The sequence below is a fragment of the Prorops nasuta genome, unplaced genomic scaffold, assembly GCF_024137725.1.
Source record: "Prorops nasuta isolate Cenicafe-Biocafe unplaced genomic scaffold, Cenicafe_Pnas_1.2 PNAS00030, whole genome shotgun sequence".
Classification (NCBI taxonomy): domain Eukaryota; kingdom Metazoa; phylum Arthropoda; class Insecta; order Hymenoptera; family Bethylidae; genus Prorops; species Prorops nasuta.
The window spans coordinates 1,606,834-1,624,107 of record NW_027116827.1 but is presented as its reverse complement, the minus strand read 5'-3'; the positions used below and the strand labels follow the sequence as shown (position 1 = coordinate 1,624,107).

The 17,274-nt window shown below is 35.7% G+C and overlaps 2 protein-coding genes across 5 annotated transcripts in view; one reads left to right on the top strand and one right to left on the bottom strand.

The window, feature by feature from the left end:
- LOC136782869 (neuroligin-4, Y-linked-like) overlaps positions 1-14,365 on the top strand; it is a 108,331-nt gene extending 93,966 nt beyond the window's left edge. For 2 of the 3 annotated variants that reach the window (XM_066742582.1, XM_066742583.1), the window contains 8 exons: positions 1,228-1,525; positions 2,534-2,686; positions 2,917-3,117; positions 7,784-7,976; positions 8,114-8,558; positions 10,066-10,339; positions 10,426-10,572; positions 10,641-14,365. In XM_066742582.1, coding sequence (XP_066598679.1) covers positions 1,228-1,525; positions 2,534-2,686; positions 2,917-3,117; positions 7,784-7,976; positions 8,114-8,558; positions 10,066-10,339; positions 10,426-10,572; positions 10,641-11,287 — 2,358 coding nt within the window. In that variant the 3' untranslated portion in view covers positions 11,288-14,365. Of the gene's footprint in view, positions 1-1,211; positions 1,526-2,533; positions 2,687-2,916; positions 3,118-7,783; positions 7,977-8,113; positions 8,559-10,065; positions 10,340-10,425; positions 10,573-10,640 lie in introns of all 3 variants that reach the window. The other variant, XM_066742584.1, reaches the window with a different exon arrangement.
- A 123-nt stretch (positions 14,366-14,488) lies between these two features.
- Positions 14,489-15,987, bottom strand: LOC136782877 (general odorant-binding protein 83a-like). Of its 2 annotated transcripts, none has more exons than XM_066742604.1 (5): positions 15,858-15,987; positions 15,727-15,784; positions 14,906-15,100; positions 14,774-14,809; positions 14,489-14,672 (listed from the first exon to the last, which is right to left on the bottom strand). In XM_066742604.1, the coding sequence occupies exons 1-5, from the start codon at positions 15,915-15,917 to the stop codon at positions 14,593-14,595; spliced, it is 429 nt and encodes a 142-aa protein (XP_066598701.1). In that variant the 5' UTR covers positions 15,918-15,987; the 3' UTR covers positions 14,489-14,592. The 2 variants fall into 2 exon arrangements, with proteins under 2 accessions (XP_066598701.1, XP_066598702.1); XM_066742605.1 differs by having other exon boundaries at positions 14,510-14,672; positions 14,745-14,809.
- Positions 15,988-17,274: the final 1,287 nt, after the last annotated feature.

Sequence of the window (17,274 nt, the reverse complement as noted above, 5' to 3'; positions counted from 1 at the left end):
TATCTTCATATTAAATACGCACACTGCTGTACTTATCAGCCAAATCTTATTTTCATGTAAAAACTCTAAAATATATATTACTTGAAGCAAGTAACTATGAGTTGGGTAAAACGAAATTGCTTTTTCGTATTCCATATTTCTCATAATCAGATTTAAAATCTTCTGTCGTTTTATTTATAAGCTTTCAATGAATTGTAAAGCCTCTTTGAAAGGATTTCAATATAACACCCGATCAGCTATGGTATATTGAAAATAATAAATTTCTTGTTATTATATAATATCAGAGCAATGAAATTGTTAAATTGCTTAAAATGGGGCATTGAAAATTAGTGCCGCAAGGGAATGCTATGTTACCGTTGGAAACAATTGCTCATATTTTTTGTATCTCGGTGCCTTCATCACTGAATATTTTTTCCGCTATCCGCCGCAATTTTTAATATTCCATCTACTAACGTCTGCACAGTATGTTCAAGTTAATAATATTTGGATGAGAAAGACTGGGAAAATTGTTGAATTTTCCGAGCTATTGATGATTCGTTAAAATTTTCATAAAGTTGGTTCTAAAGTATTTAGTGATGTGAATGATACGCGTTTCTAATGTATATTTGCAGTATATTGCATTTTGATGTAACTCGATTTACAAGCACCAATTTCAATAGGACCAACCAAACAGACACTCAGAGGTGCAATTAATGTCGACGCGGTGTAAACGGGAATTATTGGCCCTTCTGGTATAATTACTTACAAGAAGCAGCAGCCAATAGTAATTTTTCTTTCACAAACGTATCCCCCAATTTCTGTTTCCAATTAATCGCAGTTAACATTAAACTGTACCCGAATAAATTTTCCTATCGCGTATTTCATTCTCGCAGTGTTTACCATGAGTAAGTTTGGTTGACAGGCGCGATACAACTGATTAATAGAAACGAAAAGGAAGGTAGTACTATTCCAACAAGTATGAAATACTGCAGGTATACGGTTTAACACAACCACGGGATAATTGAAATTTGAGGTAATTAAGTAACTCATTACCAGTCGCACACGAGTCCTTAATTACACCACGTGTATACCTACTGATACCGAAGCATTTATTTAAATAAAATGCAGTCTTTTCTCAAAATTATTTATTAAAGATAAACACGTATAACAGCTTGAAAAAGGAAATTAAAAATTTATAAAGAAGACGAAGTATTTTTTAATTAATGAATAAGTGTATTGGATTTACAGGAATTGAACAGTCAACATTTAGATCCGGTGGAAGTTTTTCGTGGTATTCCATACGCAGCACCACCAATAGGGGATCTGAGATTTCGGCCGCCAATTTCGCCAATTCCCTGGCACGGAGTAAAGTTAGCAGACACCTTTGGTGCCGTTTGTCCCCAAAATTATCCCGACATCAGCAATGACACCACAGCACTTTTGCAAATGCCGCATGGAAGGCTCCAGCAATTAAAGCGGATGTATGCTTTTCTGGCCAATCAGAGCGAGAATTGCCTCTTTCTCAATCTATATATACCTGGAAGTGGTAAGTCACACCAAAACTATTTATTCTGCCTTCATATTTCTAATAGATATATATATATAATCGATCTTTTAACGATACATTAAGTTATTAAAAGGAAAAAACTACTTGGGTCCAGTCAATATCAGATGATATTTCTGACATGGTTCTTATAACCTATAAAAGTGTTAAGCATATAAAACCTGACCCTACATTCCCAGGCGTAATTACTTCTTAACATAAAGCCGAGGTACGCAGAAACTAAATTAAATTCGAAAGCCAACTTCCAGGGAAGACGCTAATCTCTTTTCGAGCAAAGTTAGGTGCATTATAATTTTCATCTTATTACAGATTACTTAAAGGAATTTTCAGGGCCCGGTTAATTATTTAAAAATTTGAGCATTTTCAACAGTTTCTCCTTGGATTATTTTCATTTCAGCGGAACCAATAATAAAGTGCAACGCGTTATAATTAATCGGACGATTATAAAAAGCGGAATAGATGGGATCGGGATAAAGGGGAATAGAAACGACGAGTTGGTAAAATTGGATGATCCTTGTCAACAGTCTGGCAGATTCGACCAAGTTTTAAGTGTACAGTGAGAGACTAGTTGAAAAACTTTTCCTGTCAATGACGTATCACTTCATCACTTGAAAGTTTCAGTCTTTATCCGAGTTTGAAGATGTAATTACCACTGTTATATAAACCCCGAGCTAGCAGGAACAGTTAATTAACTGCCAACAGCTGCCACGTTAGGCGGGTCTAAGCAGGTGCTTGGAATTTACATAAGGAACGAGTAAACTTTTCTGCAGCAACGAATCACCCCCAAAGCCTCTAAAATACTGTATCGACAGAACGAACCGCCCTTAATCCACGCCCGATAATTTCCAAACTTTCTTTGCAAAATTAAACTACTTCCTGGCCTTATGAATAAATTATGACTTTTTCCACTGATTTGTGTCAGCTATCGACAGATTTATTAGCGAAACGTTAACGTCCTTATGTAATTTTATAGCTAAACCTATTTTACAGGTTCGAGAGGACTGGAAGCACCATACGCAGTTATGGTGTACGTGCATGGTGAAAGTTTCGAATGGGGCTCGGGCAATCCGTACGATGGCTCGGTTTTAGCCAGCGCTGGTCACGTTATCGTGATAACGCTTAATTATCGCCTCGGAATTTTAGGTGAGTTTATTAAACAGCAAACATTTTATATAAATTTCTTAGGGTCGTGCACCCGGAAATCCAGTGTGCAGTGAAAAATCGAAGCGATATAAAGAAATAGAGGAGAAAATAATAGAGGAGAACAAAGAGTTAGTATCGCGAGCTGCAATAAAAGAGCGGTATCGTCAAAAATATTTGGCAGGGAATTCGATCCTGGAATGTTGACTCTGAATTATCTGGCTGCGTTCCAGGCTTCCTAAGGACTCGTCCCTTTCCCGACCGAGGAACGGGGTCGGGTGGCAATTTGGCCTTAAAGGATATAGCCATGGGACTTCGCTGGGTGAGGGAAAACATTGCCGCTTTTGGAGGTGATCCCACCAGGGTCACCCTTGTCGGTCATGATACTGGAGCTGCCCTTGTCAACCTTCTTTTGTTAGCCCCCTTCAGTAAAGGTAAACATTGTTTGCACTTGTTTCTTGCGTTTAATCACCTGACGGTGAGAGTGGGGATCTTCCCCCCCCCCCTCTCTCACTCTCTCTCTTTATTTAAAAAATACACACAAACTATATATCTATATCTACACAACTCTCTAAAAACTCAAAATATTCCACAGTGGTTAATGCATTTTTAATGAGCTAAATTGTAAATTTTGTCAAGTCCTATATATACTAATCCAACTGTTAAAGGTGCACTTAAAACTAGATTCGACCGAGCGTTTAATAATGAAACTGCGATTTATTAAATTGGAATTTAAGAAAAATGGTGAAAAGCGATGGAAAACAGGCTAAGCGCATTGAGGTTTTTATAAAGGAACCATTAAGAGTGACAAAGTGGGTGACAAACGAAGCCTCTCTAATCAATCTAACCACTTTTTTCTCCTAGTTAGTTTTCAAAGACTCTCTTTAGCAGATTTACAGGATGAAAAAAATAAATTAACTCTGCACGGTTACCTAAATTGAAAGCTTAATAACGGGACAAAAGCGTAATCTCAATTTTTACCTATCGTAGCTGCTTTTCACGGATGACCAACAATTTCCTCAATGAGATCCGCCCGGCAATATTACATTTTATGTGCTTTTTCTTTTGGCCACCATTACTTGCTCCTTCCTCACTTCTTTACAACTTCCTTTCTGTCAGCGCGTCCTTTTGTACTCGAACAAATGATATCGGACTGCCACTTCAATTAGAAACCAAGAAGAATAAAAAGCAACTATGAACAGTGGGAAATATATCGTATATATAATAATACATCCGTGATTGCCAAGATTTATTTGACGCACAAAGTAATAGTACATCACTAGGTACCTAATATATGACTTGGCATAATAGTTGGAAAAAAATTAATAGCTTGTAACGTTACCACTTATTGAAAAAATATACTGGTAAAATCAATACTCGGTAGCGATCTTTTTCCAACGAGAGAAAATTAAGAACAATATACAAATGATATAACGATGAGCAAGAAAGAGATGAGTGAGAGAAAGAGATTCTCGTTACTCGAGGAGTTTTTTGAAAAGAGGAGAAGGGAAAAATGGAGGAAAATAAGAAGAGCGTAAATTGAAAGAAAATTGGCCGAAGCCTAAAATTTCCGGTTGGGAGGAGGCGGGTGGGAATTTGTGGCAGTTCCTCGCTAGCTATTACGTCAGGCGTGCTTTTTCCTGAATTACTTCCTTCTCTCAGCCGGTTTCCTGCTCGCAGTTGAATGCAGCTTTCCGTTGGAATTTGGGGGCAAAAGCACTCTTACTCGATCTTCAAGAGTCTCGGACGGAAAATGGCCGGCCGGTTGCAAAAAAAAGTCATGGAAGTACCGGTGCAGGATGTAAACGATTCGCGCTGATTTTGCTGAAAGAAGCGGACTTGCGGGAAATGGCAACGCGGGATAAAATTTCCGCTACTAGCAGACATGGCCAGAGGCACGGAGATCCTTCCTTCATTTTTCGCTTTTTACATTCCCCCACAAGCGCTCTCTCTCCGCTGCTGCGCTTTCTTCCACTCGCATCTTTTGCGTTTTACGACGTTCCTAGTTCCTACGGTCTTCGACCATTTCTAAACAAAATGGCGACTCTACCGGGAAGCTTTAAACACGAAAAAATAAAGAACCTCCGAATTTCTAATTTACCATATATCTTACATCAACTATTTTCGCCCGGGCGTAACTTCAAAGGCGCTTTGCCTTCAAGGTTTAAGCATTTTTTAGATACAATAAGAGATAGAGAAATAGCACAGAGTAATAAGATTTCATAATAGTGTTGAGAGCTTTGGGTGTAAAAGGCTTGCAGGTTTAGCTTTGGCAAAACCGGTGTGAGGAAAATAGTCGGGTCATGGAGAAATGGTGGAAAAGCAAGTGGAAAGAGAGAAATAGAAAGAAAGGGGGGGGGCAGACCTTGTTTGAACTAGCACTAGTAAAATACGAGCTTCCGTTCAGGTTTTTTCTCTCAGTACTCTTCAAACTTTTTTTTTTCTTTTGCAAGCGGTTGTGCCACATACTGGCCGCTTACCTACCTGCCCAGTCGCTTCTTTTCCTCGTCAAATCTCTTTCTCCCCCCCCTCTCCCCCCTCCCCCGTTTCTCTCACGTGAGCTGAGCTTTCCGTCATGCAGGTTGCGCGCACCGGCTTTGCCGAACGAGCTGTGCTTTGGCGCGAATGGCCGACTATACATCTGCACCACCACTAAATCGGTCCGCAATCGCTGTTGCCCCCCAACAGACGCCTACGTGATTACTCACTCAACCATCCACCCATCTTACACCCGTCCTTCCCAAATTCCTCCTTTTCTTACGACATCTCCAATCTATCTCACGAATCACCCCTCGATTCGTATAAATTAAACTCCTAAATTCTACTCGCTATGCAAATCCCTTTATTTCAAGAACTGAAAGATAAAACACAGCAAAAGGAAGGAATATATCGAGCTACAAAAAAAAAGAAGAAGAAAAAGAGAATATTTCTTTCCGTTGGGCCAAGGAACCTCATCCCGTATTTTTCTCACTTCTCGCTTCGACCCGTCTACGTTTACTTTCTTAGACAAACTGGAAAAACCAAGAAAACAAAGATTACTCGCTGCACCAACACTGCAAATATGATTACAGCTGGCGATATAGCAAGTATACGATATTATATCAGTCATGCAGGGGATAGCAAACAATTGACAAAGTCGTGCCAGCGACATTTGTCTTTGTCTTTAATGTCGGTAAAAAGAAGGAATTTTTCTTGTAAAGTGACAAAAAGCAAGCCACCTTTTATTTTATCATTTTAGAACTGTTTCTTCCTTTAAGATTATTCAGTTTCTAAAACCAGTTAAGTCAGTTAAGTTTAAATAAGTACTTAATTTGTATTAAGTTATCGCAGTCAAAAGTTTTGAAATTTCTCCTCGGGTCTGAAAGATCATTTGCATATATAGCTAACAAAAATAGAGCTCAAGGAGCCACAACACTTTCCGACTAATAAAACAATCTCGAGTCAATTGGTTCTTTGTTTATTCCATTAAACGTTAAGGATAGTCAAACAAATACTATTACTCGCGAAAGCCCGTAGATTTACTTTGGCTACAATTTCCTAAAGTTGGATAAACTCCAATAGAAATTTCATTTACCAAGACGCTCCAGATCGTGATATTGTCTAAAATTTACAATAAAGTTGAGAAATGATATTATTAACAGAATTGTCGTTGTCTCAGGGCAAGTATTATCTTATTGCTCTAGTTATTTCTTATCGAGCAGAGTGAATTATAATTACTTTTTATGCAAGAGAAGAATTTCGCAAGATTCGAAAGATTTATCAAAGTTATAAGTTATGGGAATTCCGGCGTTTCTGGAAAATACACACGGAGTCCACTATAAGGACAATAAATTAGATCCTCCCTGTCGTAGTCGTGGACATGCGCAGCCTCCTTCAAGTTTTGATTTACTTTCAATGCTGTCGAATCGGAGGTTGCGCAAAAAACAACTAAAATGGCAGAGTTGCCAAACCTCAACCCACTTTTTCCCTTTTACAGCGGCTTCTTCCCTTCACTTATACCACTTAAATCGTATCGCAGACACTCTGGAAACGAGAGCATTCTTCCGCTCCATGGAAAACGTCTTTTCCTCAACTATAGCTATCACGAAAAATTACCACTGTGTTTATTGTTTACCTTTAATCTGGTTCTGCAATAGTAAACTGACGAAAAGCCACAGCTATACGCATTCTCTTTCACCTCTCCACCCCTCGTTTTTCGCCACCGAAAATAAAGAATATGCGGAACAGTGGCAACTCGCAGATGAAAAACGCCGCGATATTGTTTTAAACTCGTAACGATCGATTTACTGCGTACATCAGCTTGCTTTCACAGGAAAATCCACTGAGAGATAAAGCGCAGCAGTAATAAAGTTAAATATTTTATTTCATTTTCGGGATAACACGATAAGCTGGAGCGCGCGAATTTCATTCGCGATGTTTGCTCGAAAGGTATTTATGAATTATTAAAATACGCTGCCCTTATCATCAGGCTTCGTATAATCGCTGCAAATAAACGAAGCAAATACCTATTAGAGACGAGAAGGAATTTTTAGCAATAAACTACGATAATAAGAATTTAATAAGTAAAGAGGTAGCAGCTGTTTTCAGGCTAATTGGCTTTCTAATTATAAATTATTCTTTATGAACAAGAAGAACTATTTCTCCTCGCCTGCTTTTAAATTTTATTCAGACTTTTTAATAATAAAGAAGCGCGTATTGGACTTCTTGTGTATAATTGCCGACAAGACAGGAGAATCGTGCAATAAGTCGAGGACTTTGAATCGTTAGGGTACTGACACTGGCTGGAGCAGATCCAGAGAAATACACCGACATATCGTGCCATCTTTTATTAATAATTGCAATAAAAAAGCTCGACGAGGACATCCGCACTGGTAATTTCGAGGTGCAGCCAAATTTATTTCGCGTATCACTATATAATATTATAGTGCCTATAAGTCTGCCGAATGACACCCATCACTGCATGCTATCCAAAACTATTTGGCGGAAACGAGAAAATAAAATGGTTTTCGGACAAAGCATTCGCACCGTTACGATGCAGAAGCACGATTCAACGACGAGGAATCACTCTTTCAAGCTTAATTTACAAGTTTTCTTTCGCAGGTCTCTTCCACCGAGTGGTCTTATCAAGCGGCTCAGCTTTAAGTCCTTGGGCTTCCGTGCACGATCCCAACGATATTCGGCTGAAAGTGGCGGAGCAAGTGGGATGTTCCACTGACAAGGATGAAGACATTGCAGATTGTCTTCGAGGCGTTCCATTACGGGCACTCATGGAAGTGGAACTTCCAGAAATTAGGTATCATCATTTTCTATATATATAATATCATTTTATTCTGAAAAAGCAAACTAACGCGTCGTTACAATATATTAATGACCATGCGCGAAGTTTCTGTATATATATTTATATAGTAACTTGATTCTCGTGTGATGCAGATTTGTGCCAAGAATAGGACCTGGACTTCCGGTGGACCAAAGCAATCCCGATCCTGGCATTGATATGGAAAAAGCCAGCGATGCTTTCATCAAAGTACCGCTAATTCTTGGTGTTTCGACAGTGGAGTCGAATCTCGACTTCAACGCGAACGAAATTCAATATGGCGTCGAGGAGGATCAGCGTAATCGAATTCTCCGGACATTCGTGAGGAACGCTTACGTGTACCACCTGAACGAAATCTTCTCAGCCGTAAAGAACGAGTACACGGATTGGGACAAATCTGTACTTCATCCAATTATCCTTCGGGACTCGACGATGGAGGCACTGAGCGATGGCCACACCGTGGCTCCCTTGATGAGAATTGCTTTCTATCACGCTAGGAGAGGAGCCAAGACATATTTCTATCATTTTAGCTACCAGACTAAGGATAGCGATTATATACAGGTTATAAACCTTATATCATTAATTTTTCTTTGTCAAAGTCTCCAAAATCCTGGAAAAAGTATCACGTATAAACGTTGGGAAACGAAAGATTAGTACTAAAATAATTCAGTCGAATTTATTAGATTGAACGAGAGAGAGAGAGAGGGAGATTTAAATTGTCGCAGAATTTCGAAAATAAATTTTTATTTTAGTTCCAACTATAATTTATATCACATTAGTTTTTATAATGAAATAAAGAATAGTTTAATACGCGTCATTTTGATAAGGAAATGTGAATTCGAGTGAGCCTTCTACTACTTTTTATACTGCGTGGTTCTCTCGTCTGTAGTACATTCCTTTTATGAGATTCATATTCCCAGAGTATACTATTCGTTTTAAATTTTGTATTCCACTGTTTTGAGTCTTTTGACTTGGTATTGTAAGTAAAACTAGTAGCCGGTACGTAATTCCACATAGGAGATACTGATTTAATCAGATTCCTTGGCAACTCCAAGGGATGATGGTCGCATTATCCTAGAAGACTTCCGTCGATGGGATAAGACGACGTCGTCTACAGTGACTGTAAATTGAGCGAGGCAAGCTCCCTCAAACTTACTTATAGAAGAGATTTCAAAAGTTGGGAATATTAGCCGGTGGTCCTATGCTTTGCTGGTCTCGCAGTAAAACCATCTTACATCTCCCTGAGAAAGATTGAAAGGTTCAACGAAAACATTATAATTTTTTCGATACTGTCATTGTACGATATATATGTATATAATTTTATTGAAATAGAGTCTAAAACTCGTGTCAAAGAAAAAATTACAGTTAATTGCTTTAAAAAGGAAATAAAAAAAGTATTAACATTTGAGAGACGAATAAAGGAATATATTGCATTGATTTAGTGCAAATGAAATTTTTATTCAAGAGAAGATTTTATTCGTTCGTTTTAACTTTTAAAATCTAAGGTCTGCCAATAATTTAACTATTCTTGATCCGAGACACCCATTCACTTTCCCTTAAGATGGTGCTGACATAGATAATTGGTAGTCGGATAATTTACTTACCGAGTTGACAATTAAGAGCAGCTTAGAAGTCTCTGTTTAAATATACAGTACGCACTAAGGTCAATTCAAATTCGCTTGGAGAATGCAAATCATGCAGCACCTACATCCAACTTTTAGCAAGTGAGTACACCAGTTACACAGGTACATATATATGCACACTTAAACTACCTACAAACTGAACCTAGCCATAGTTACTCTTTGCACCCACGAGGCATCTCGGACCAAGGCTATTTCCATTGCCAGGCACGAAACATCAGTTGCTCGCTAAAAGAGAAATTAAGTCGTCTGACAATGATAATTGTAACTGGACGATTCTATTTATAGTACCTAAAGGACTACACTTTGTCCACGCGCGCAAATATATATATCGATCATTTATAAATATTACTTTTGCGTTACCAGTCGAGTTACTATACTAATTAAATAAATATCTAATAAACCCTAATTTTTCTGAATCTTTGCAGAGGCTTGGCAGTGTTCGTGGCGAAGATATCCCTTATATATTTGGACTCCCTCTCGTGGCTGGTGGATACTTTTTTCGGCGTAATTATACAAGACAGGATCAAGGCGTCGCTGAGGCGGTTCTTACGTTCTTCACGAATTTCGCCAAAACCGGAAATCCTAATGAACCGCACAAAATCGAATCGGTGGATTACGGTACGCCCAAGGAGAAAGCTCGATTTCATGGATTAAATTGGGAGCAGTACGAGACTGGCTCTCAGCAATATCTGACAATAGGTGAGAAGTGACTAATCAAACTTATGGGTATTTTAAATTGGAAAAAAGTTCTTGTACTTTATGTTAAAGCTCAATCGAATTTTCAGCATTGAAACCTAAAATGAAGAGTCATTATCGTGGCCACAAAATGGCAGTATGGCTGAATTTGATACCCCAGCTTCACCGACCAGGCGACGATGACGTTTCGATGCGTCATCATCATTTTAGAGAGAGAGACGATAAATACTATGCGGGTAAATATCTGCGGCTGCTCGGTCTCGACGTTAATGAATAAATCGAAATGAGGAATATGAATTTTCAGGTCCCGTCAGAGACGAGTGGTACACTCCGTTACCGCTGGTAGGAACGACAAAATCGAGTTCGTCATCGACCACGTCTTGCAGCACGTCAACGAACGACGAATCAGTGACGGAAGAATCCACGTCGATACTGGAGGATGCCGATGATGAAGCCGAGCTGTTACAAAGGCAAGCGTCTCGACATTATTACAGCACGACTACGGCGTTGGCCATCACTGTTGGAGTAGGATGCGTTCTACTCGTGCTGAATATGCTGATTTTCGCTGGGATTTATTACCAACGAGATCGTGATAAGAAAAGAGCAGCCGTGGATCGTGGGCCGGGTCAAGAGTCTTTGGCCATGACCTCTAGGACCACCAACGTTAAGAATACCACCGAAGGTTCTACTCCGCGACAAGAACCACCCCCTTTGTACACTACTTTAGCGCGGAGTCCATCGGTGCAAGAGCATCAGCTTTCGCAGAACCAGAACATCGACCAGGTTGGACAGATCAGGAACGACTCGATATCTGGCCACATGACCTCCAATGCCGTCCACAAGGATACCATTCCCCCAAAACCTCCTACCAGGACCACCAGCTCTCTTAGTACCAATGCTGGTACGAATACCATTAAGAAACGTGTACAAATACAAGAGATTTCTGTATAGCATTAGGGGTTGCCCCAGGAGGGCACCCTTGGTAGAGCAAAACGTGTTACCTTCGTCGACTAAACAGTCCCGACTTTGAACTCTTCGAATCAAGTCATTAATTCCTAAAGTGCGTGGAATTTCTTCGTTGTTGCGAACTACCACTGAACGTTTTGTGAAATCAGAACATTGCACTCGTTCGAGATATTTAATAAATAGAAATGTAAAAGAATGATACAGATTATATTTGTAAATCTAAACGACTGTATACATTTTTCAAATGGAACTGTAGTGTGTTTCAGCATAGCTTGTAAGGAAATTGCGAATTTCTACTGTCTGATGTGTGAACTTATTTAAAATTGAAAGGAGGATAACGTTTTTGTCAACGTTTTTCATTTTAATCTGATTTCACTAGTTAATTTGGGTTTACCAATGAGACATGGTCAGTATTTGCTGTTTGTCCATTATAGAATCGTAGCAGATATAACTGATAAAAAAATTGTACGTGTTGACGATGCTGTTCGTTCTTCGTGGGTACCCAGGCTCGAAGAATTTGTTATATAATTGCTGCTTGTGTAAAATAACAGTGCGAGTGATAATATTAAATTATATATAATGCACGACCAAATAATGCTCGTCGGAACAATACTAATATTATATTTAAATATGAAATACTCGCTAATGCAATAGTAAAACTCTGTCTTTTAAATAACAAAAAAACTGTACAATTTACTTGTTGTGAAGAAAATTCTGGTTGTTAAGAGGTGTGTTCTGGAGAAAATGGTTATAATAAAACAGCCAAAGCTCATTCATATAAGATATCTAATTTATTGTTTCAAATTATTCAGACAAATTTTAATTAAAAAGTTTATACAAATTTGTACCCTAAGTATGCTTGTTTTGTTTCTAACAAAGCAAGATTTTGCTTAATTAATCTGTACTAATAATTATTTTAATAGTTATAGCATTTGTATAAGGCTTGGTATATTAAAATCCAATTACTAATGTTTGAATAACAAATAATTGAAATTATACAGGATAATCATAGTTTACTGTTAACAAACTTTTCAATTAATTAATTTAATTGATAGAATTGGGATTTAAATGCGCGCGTGTGCAAAACCACCCAGTATTTTTGAAATAACAATAGTTCAATCTTTGTACTGAAGTTGCCTTCTACGTCTTTTCTACGAACAATAAAATAATAAAAAATTCTATAAACAAATTCTATGAATCTAATGAACAATATTGAACAGCCTTTAATTACTCTCTAGTTACGATGGTATGTAGGAGATAAAAGTTAAGGAAACAACTAGAATCTGCACATATTTATAAAAGTTTGTGTCCTGCCAGATTGGTTATGTATGATGTGTTATAAAATAGACCCTATTCACATGTAATAAGCCTAAAAGGAAACTATTTGCATAACAGAAAGTCAATCAAACCCAACTATTATTAATTCTCGCTTTCACACAATGCAATACACAATATTGTAAATGTATATATTTATTATTGTTAGTTAAATGTTAAACATCACATATATATTAACGAAAAACTTTTTTAAATGGCAGCCATATCCTGTTTTCCTTGAGATTTCTATGAAGACAAAAAGGTGTTATCATGGTTTATATTGCAGGCAATAAAAGTGTAGATTTTATGAAAGCGTAAGAATGTATTATGTATAAATTTTTTCAGTACTCTTGTCTGGTTTATTATAGCCTAATTCGCACAATCATTAAATCATATAACATGAAAAATATGTATGAATATCACTAAGGACATAATCTTGTAATTAAATATGTATATGTAGTGTAAATCGCACGAACTTATAGTAAATTAAATTGTAATGCTACCAGCGCGAATGAAATTGTTAACGTAGATTTATTGTTTATATTTACTACGTTGAATCTTCCTTTATAAGATGCCCGAGAGTGTATCCCATTGGTTTTTATGAAATTTGGTATATCTTTGGTCAACAAAGCTATGATCCCTTTAACGTGTATCTGAAATTAAAAAGACAATGATTCAACTCTGCCAGAATGTAAATATTCTTTAAAAACCAGAACTGAAAATATATCAAGTGATTACAAGAAAAGTCAGTTAAATTTACCACCAACTTATATAATACGTATAATTTGTAAATTTCATTGTAAAACAATAAATACCGATTTATAAATAAATAACATAATACAGTTTTTTTTTTATTTTTTTACGCTTTAATTTTATAAGAAATCAAATTATAATATAAATTATTTAGTAATCGGCGTAGAAGGATTGAACACCTTCAGAAGGGTTTTTTGTATCATTCCAAAGGTCATGTCACAATAAGGCATTCGAAATCGTTAAGGTCACTCAAAGGCCAAATGTCCTTGAAAAATTATAAAGATTATAAGGCCGATATGCAACTCGATCCCGTAAACCGTTTGGAGTCAATTATTTGTTTGAGGTGTTAGTACAGGGGGGCGTAGGTAAGAGGAATGGAGGAAACCCTCCATACAAAAGTGTAACACTGAAACCCATACTAGCATTAAAACAAAGCAGTAAATTACTTTATGCCAAATTAATTCGTGTGCATTTTAACTAACTTCAATCCATATTTCTCTGGCCTATAGCTCTGTAGCAATTTTCCTTTTATTCCTGTTATTTGCCGTACAGGCCAGAGAAATACGAAGTGAATTTTGCTGAAATGTCCACCAATGAATTTGGCGCAGTGTATATCCTAAGGCTCAATATTGTTTTATTGGTATTAAGTTGGGTCTTCGGCAAAGCACTTTTCTGTGTCCATCCCCCCTCCCCTCTCCCTTCAACCGTTCTAACAATTCAACACTTTAATCGATCAACAAATGTCTACGAAGGCAAATCAATCATACATTGTTTGACTTTCATAATTTTTGCAAGAACGAGAGACGAATACATGATTTCGAAGGTTCCGAAGTCCTTGTTGAACAACGTTTTAAAAAACATTGAAAGTAGATCTTTGAGACGGAGAGTGGGATCATTATATACTTTTTACATTCACTTTTTATTATCTTTGGATCTCTAAAACTTCTCAAGGATACGTAACTTCCAAATAACACGGACAGTTTAGAAAACTTTGAAGCATAACTTTTCGAATGACACCATAGCCACCCTCTTTTGTCTAAGGGTGGTAAGTTTCTCTGCATAAATACTAATAATTTTTATAACACGAAGGAAATTCTAAAAGGAGACAAAAAATTATATTTTCATCTTTATTTTAATGTATACATTTTGTGAAAAAATATGTTCGATTGTATGTATTATATATGAGATAAAATCTAGTATTCTCTACTGTGAGTATCTAAGCTTCATCTAATTCTTCTAATAAACCTATTTTTTATTATCATCATTTCAAACGGTGTCAAACAAATGGTACACTTTTCAGGATCTGAAATGTTAAATAAATGAAAGGATGTAATATCGAATACAAATAGTTTCTGATAATAAGATTTAAGCTTACCTCGGGTTGCATTTTTAAAAAACATTTACCTATTTCAAAAGCTTTCTCACAAGGATCGACAGTTGCTGAAAAGATATATTTTGGATTATTTTACAAAAGACCCTAAATGAACTAATATGTATAAATTCAATTGAATTTTAAATTTGGCTTGATACACGTACGGAAATTCCTGCATTTTTCAAATAGATCTTTTGAAACATCTTGTACGCTTTGAGGTACGTTTCGTAGAGCTCGTTCTATGTTGATTTCGTTTTGTTCATCAATAATTCCATTTCTTGACATAAAGCATTTTAAGTAGCATTTCAAGTTTCTATCAGATTCATCGAAAATGCCGGCCCTTAATTTTTTTAAAGACACTGGGAAGTATAACAAAAATTAATTTACATTTAATATTCTCCTATATATATATATATATATATATGAAGAGTCTGAAAAGAGTTTGGTAATGATCAATCTTCTAAATATAAATAATTTTAGAATTACCAGATTTAACTACATTTTGCAAAATAAGGTAAATATATCCATATTTGTAATCATAGCTCAATTTGTGACTAAACATATTTATTTATTAAATTCTAACAAACGACTAAATATTACACAATATATTTTTACTATTTTTAAATATATTTTCGGTATTTAATTGAATGTTTTAATATCGTTCATCGATATATGTTTTTTTATTAGCTTCCGTCTGTAAATTTAATGTATCAAATGTCATCCACTTTTCACTCTGCCAATAAACTCAAAACATTGCTACACTTCAAGGTTTTATACATGTATTTCAAAAAGTTTGTACGCACATGTCATTATTTTATCTACGTTAATACCTTAGTAAATCATAAATATGAATAATAACCTTATTTGAAATGCAGAAATCAAGACGCAACACATTTAATAGATTTACCAGGATCATTCCTATAGGCTCTCTTAAACCCCATATATATATTACCATAAAATTAAAAAATGTGAAAAACTTTATTACCCCATGACACTCCTGATTCTTTACGACACTCCCTTTTAATATCCGCATTTACTATTATCTAAAAAAAATTCAAAGAAACTCAATTCATAGCTATAATGAAGCTTCCTTATTAAAATAAACAACAAACTTACAATTAAAATTATAATATAGCTAGATATAATTGCAATGCGATCCATGGAAAGCTTTTTCATATTTGTCGTAAGTTATAACTTTAACTAGAAAATGAAATGAAGAAACAGCGACCGAATAAAGTGCTTGCTCAGAGCTTACTAATAATTCTAGCTACCTTGGTATGCACAATCAAGCTTGTTATAAAACTTAGATTAATGAATCGAGCTAGACATTACTGATTGATGATAACCCGAAATAGTTGGACGAATACAACAACAAAAAATGTATGCCTTCGTTTTCCATTATAATAACTGAAATTGATATTTAAAAAGTGGATTATATTTTTTGTTTCTATAATGATAGCCATTACAATTATTTCTTTCTTATACGATACAGTTACATTATATTGATAGACTAATTTGGAAGAATCAAATATTCTCAATAGCTTATGAAGATCTATTAAAACTATTAAAACTATTGAAACACTTTATCAAATTAAAATTACATCAAATAAATTGAACAGAACCTTACCTTTAAAGTTTCCTTGAAATATTTTACGATCTCATAGGAACGTATAGGCACCAGCCTAGCTGTTATAACCGATAAATCGAGAAATACAAATGTAATAAAAAGAGTTACGTGTATTTTGGAAGGAAAATATTTAAGAAAACAGATTCTTTATTTCTTTGATTAATATCCTACGCTAATCGGAAACCTCACGAAATGCGATTTTTTTCAAAGCTATAAAGATATTAATTTAATTGTTTCTTTGAACTTACATATTTGATATAAAAATAACTACTTAGCGAGTTTCAAATATACATTCAGGACTATTGTGTGTAATATAAATTTTATAAATTTTAAATGAACAAAATGGAAAATTGCACTGTTGCTAAAATATACCAAATATGATAAGCTGGTTCTATGCATCAGAAATACACGGGATTGGCAAAATCAAAATTGTAAATAAATTTAGGGGAGTAAAGTAAGAGGTTAATATAATGAAGTAACAGAACCTTATAAAATACATTATAAAAGCTATTATTCAAACAATTTTTTTCTATTTTTTTTTCCTGTTTTCTTTTTAGCAATAATACAATGTTTTATCGTTTTTTTGAAAATCTAAACATTTCACTAAAAAAAGCAGTTCGCGACATCACTGGATTGTTATAATGAGTTTCAAATCGGTCGTCAAATAATGCCGTATCGTTAACACGCATGTACTTTTTAATGTCGGGTTGAGGGATCCTTATATGGAATAAAGTGCAGAATAAATTTGAAAAATTCGATTTTTCAATTTTTACATATTCTAAAAGTAGTTACTCTTAAGAGTATTTCCACTAAGTTTCAAATTTTTCCGTTTGAAATGAAGAATTCCTTGGGTGGACTTGTATATATAGTGTGGTAACGGTTTCTAAACTTTCTCTAGTAGTTTGG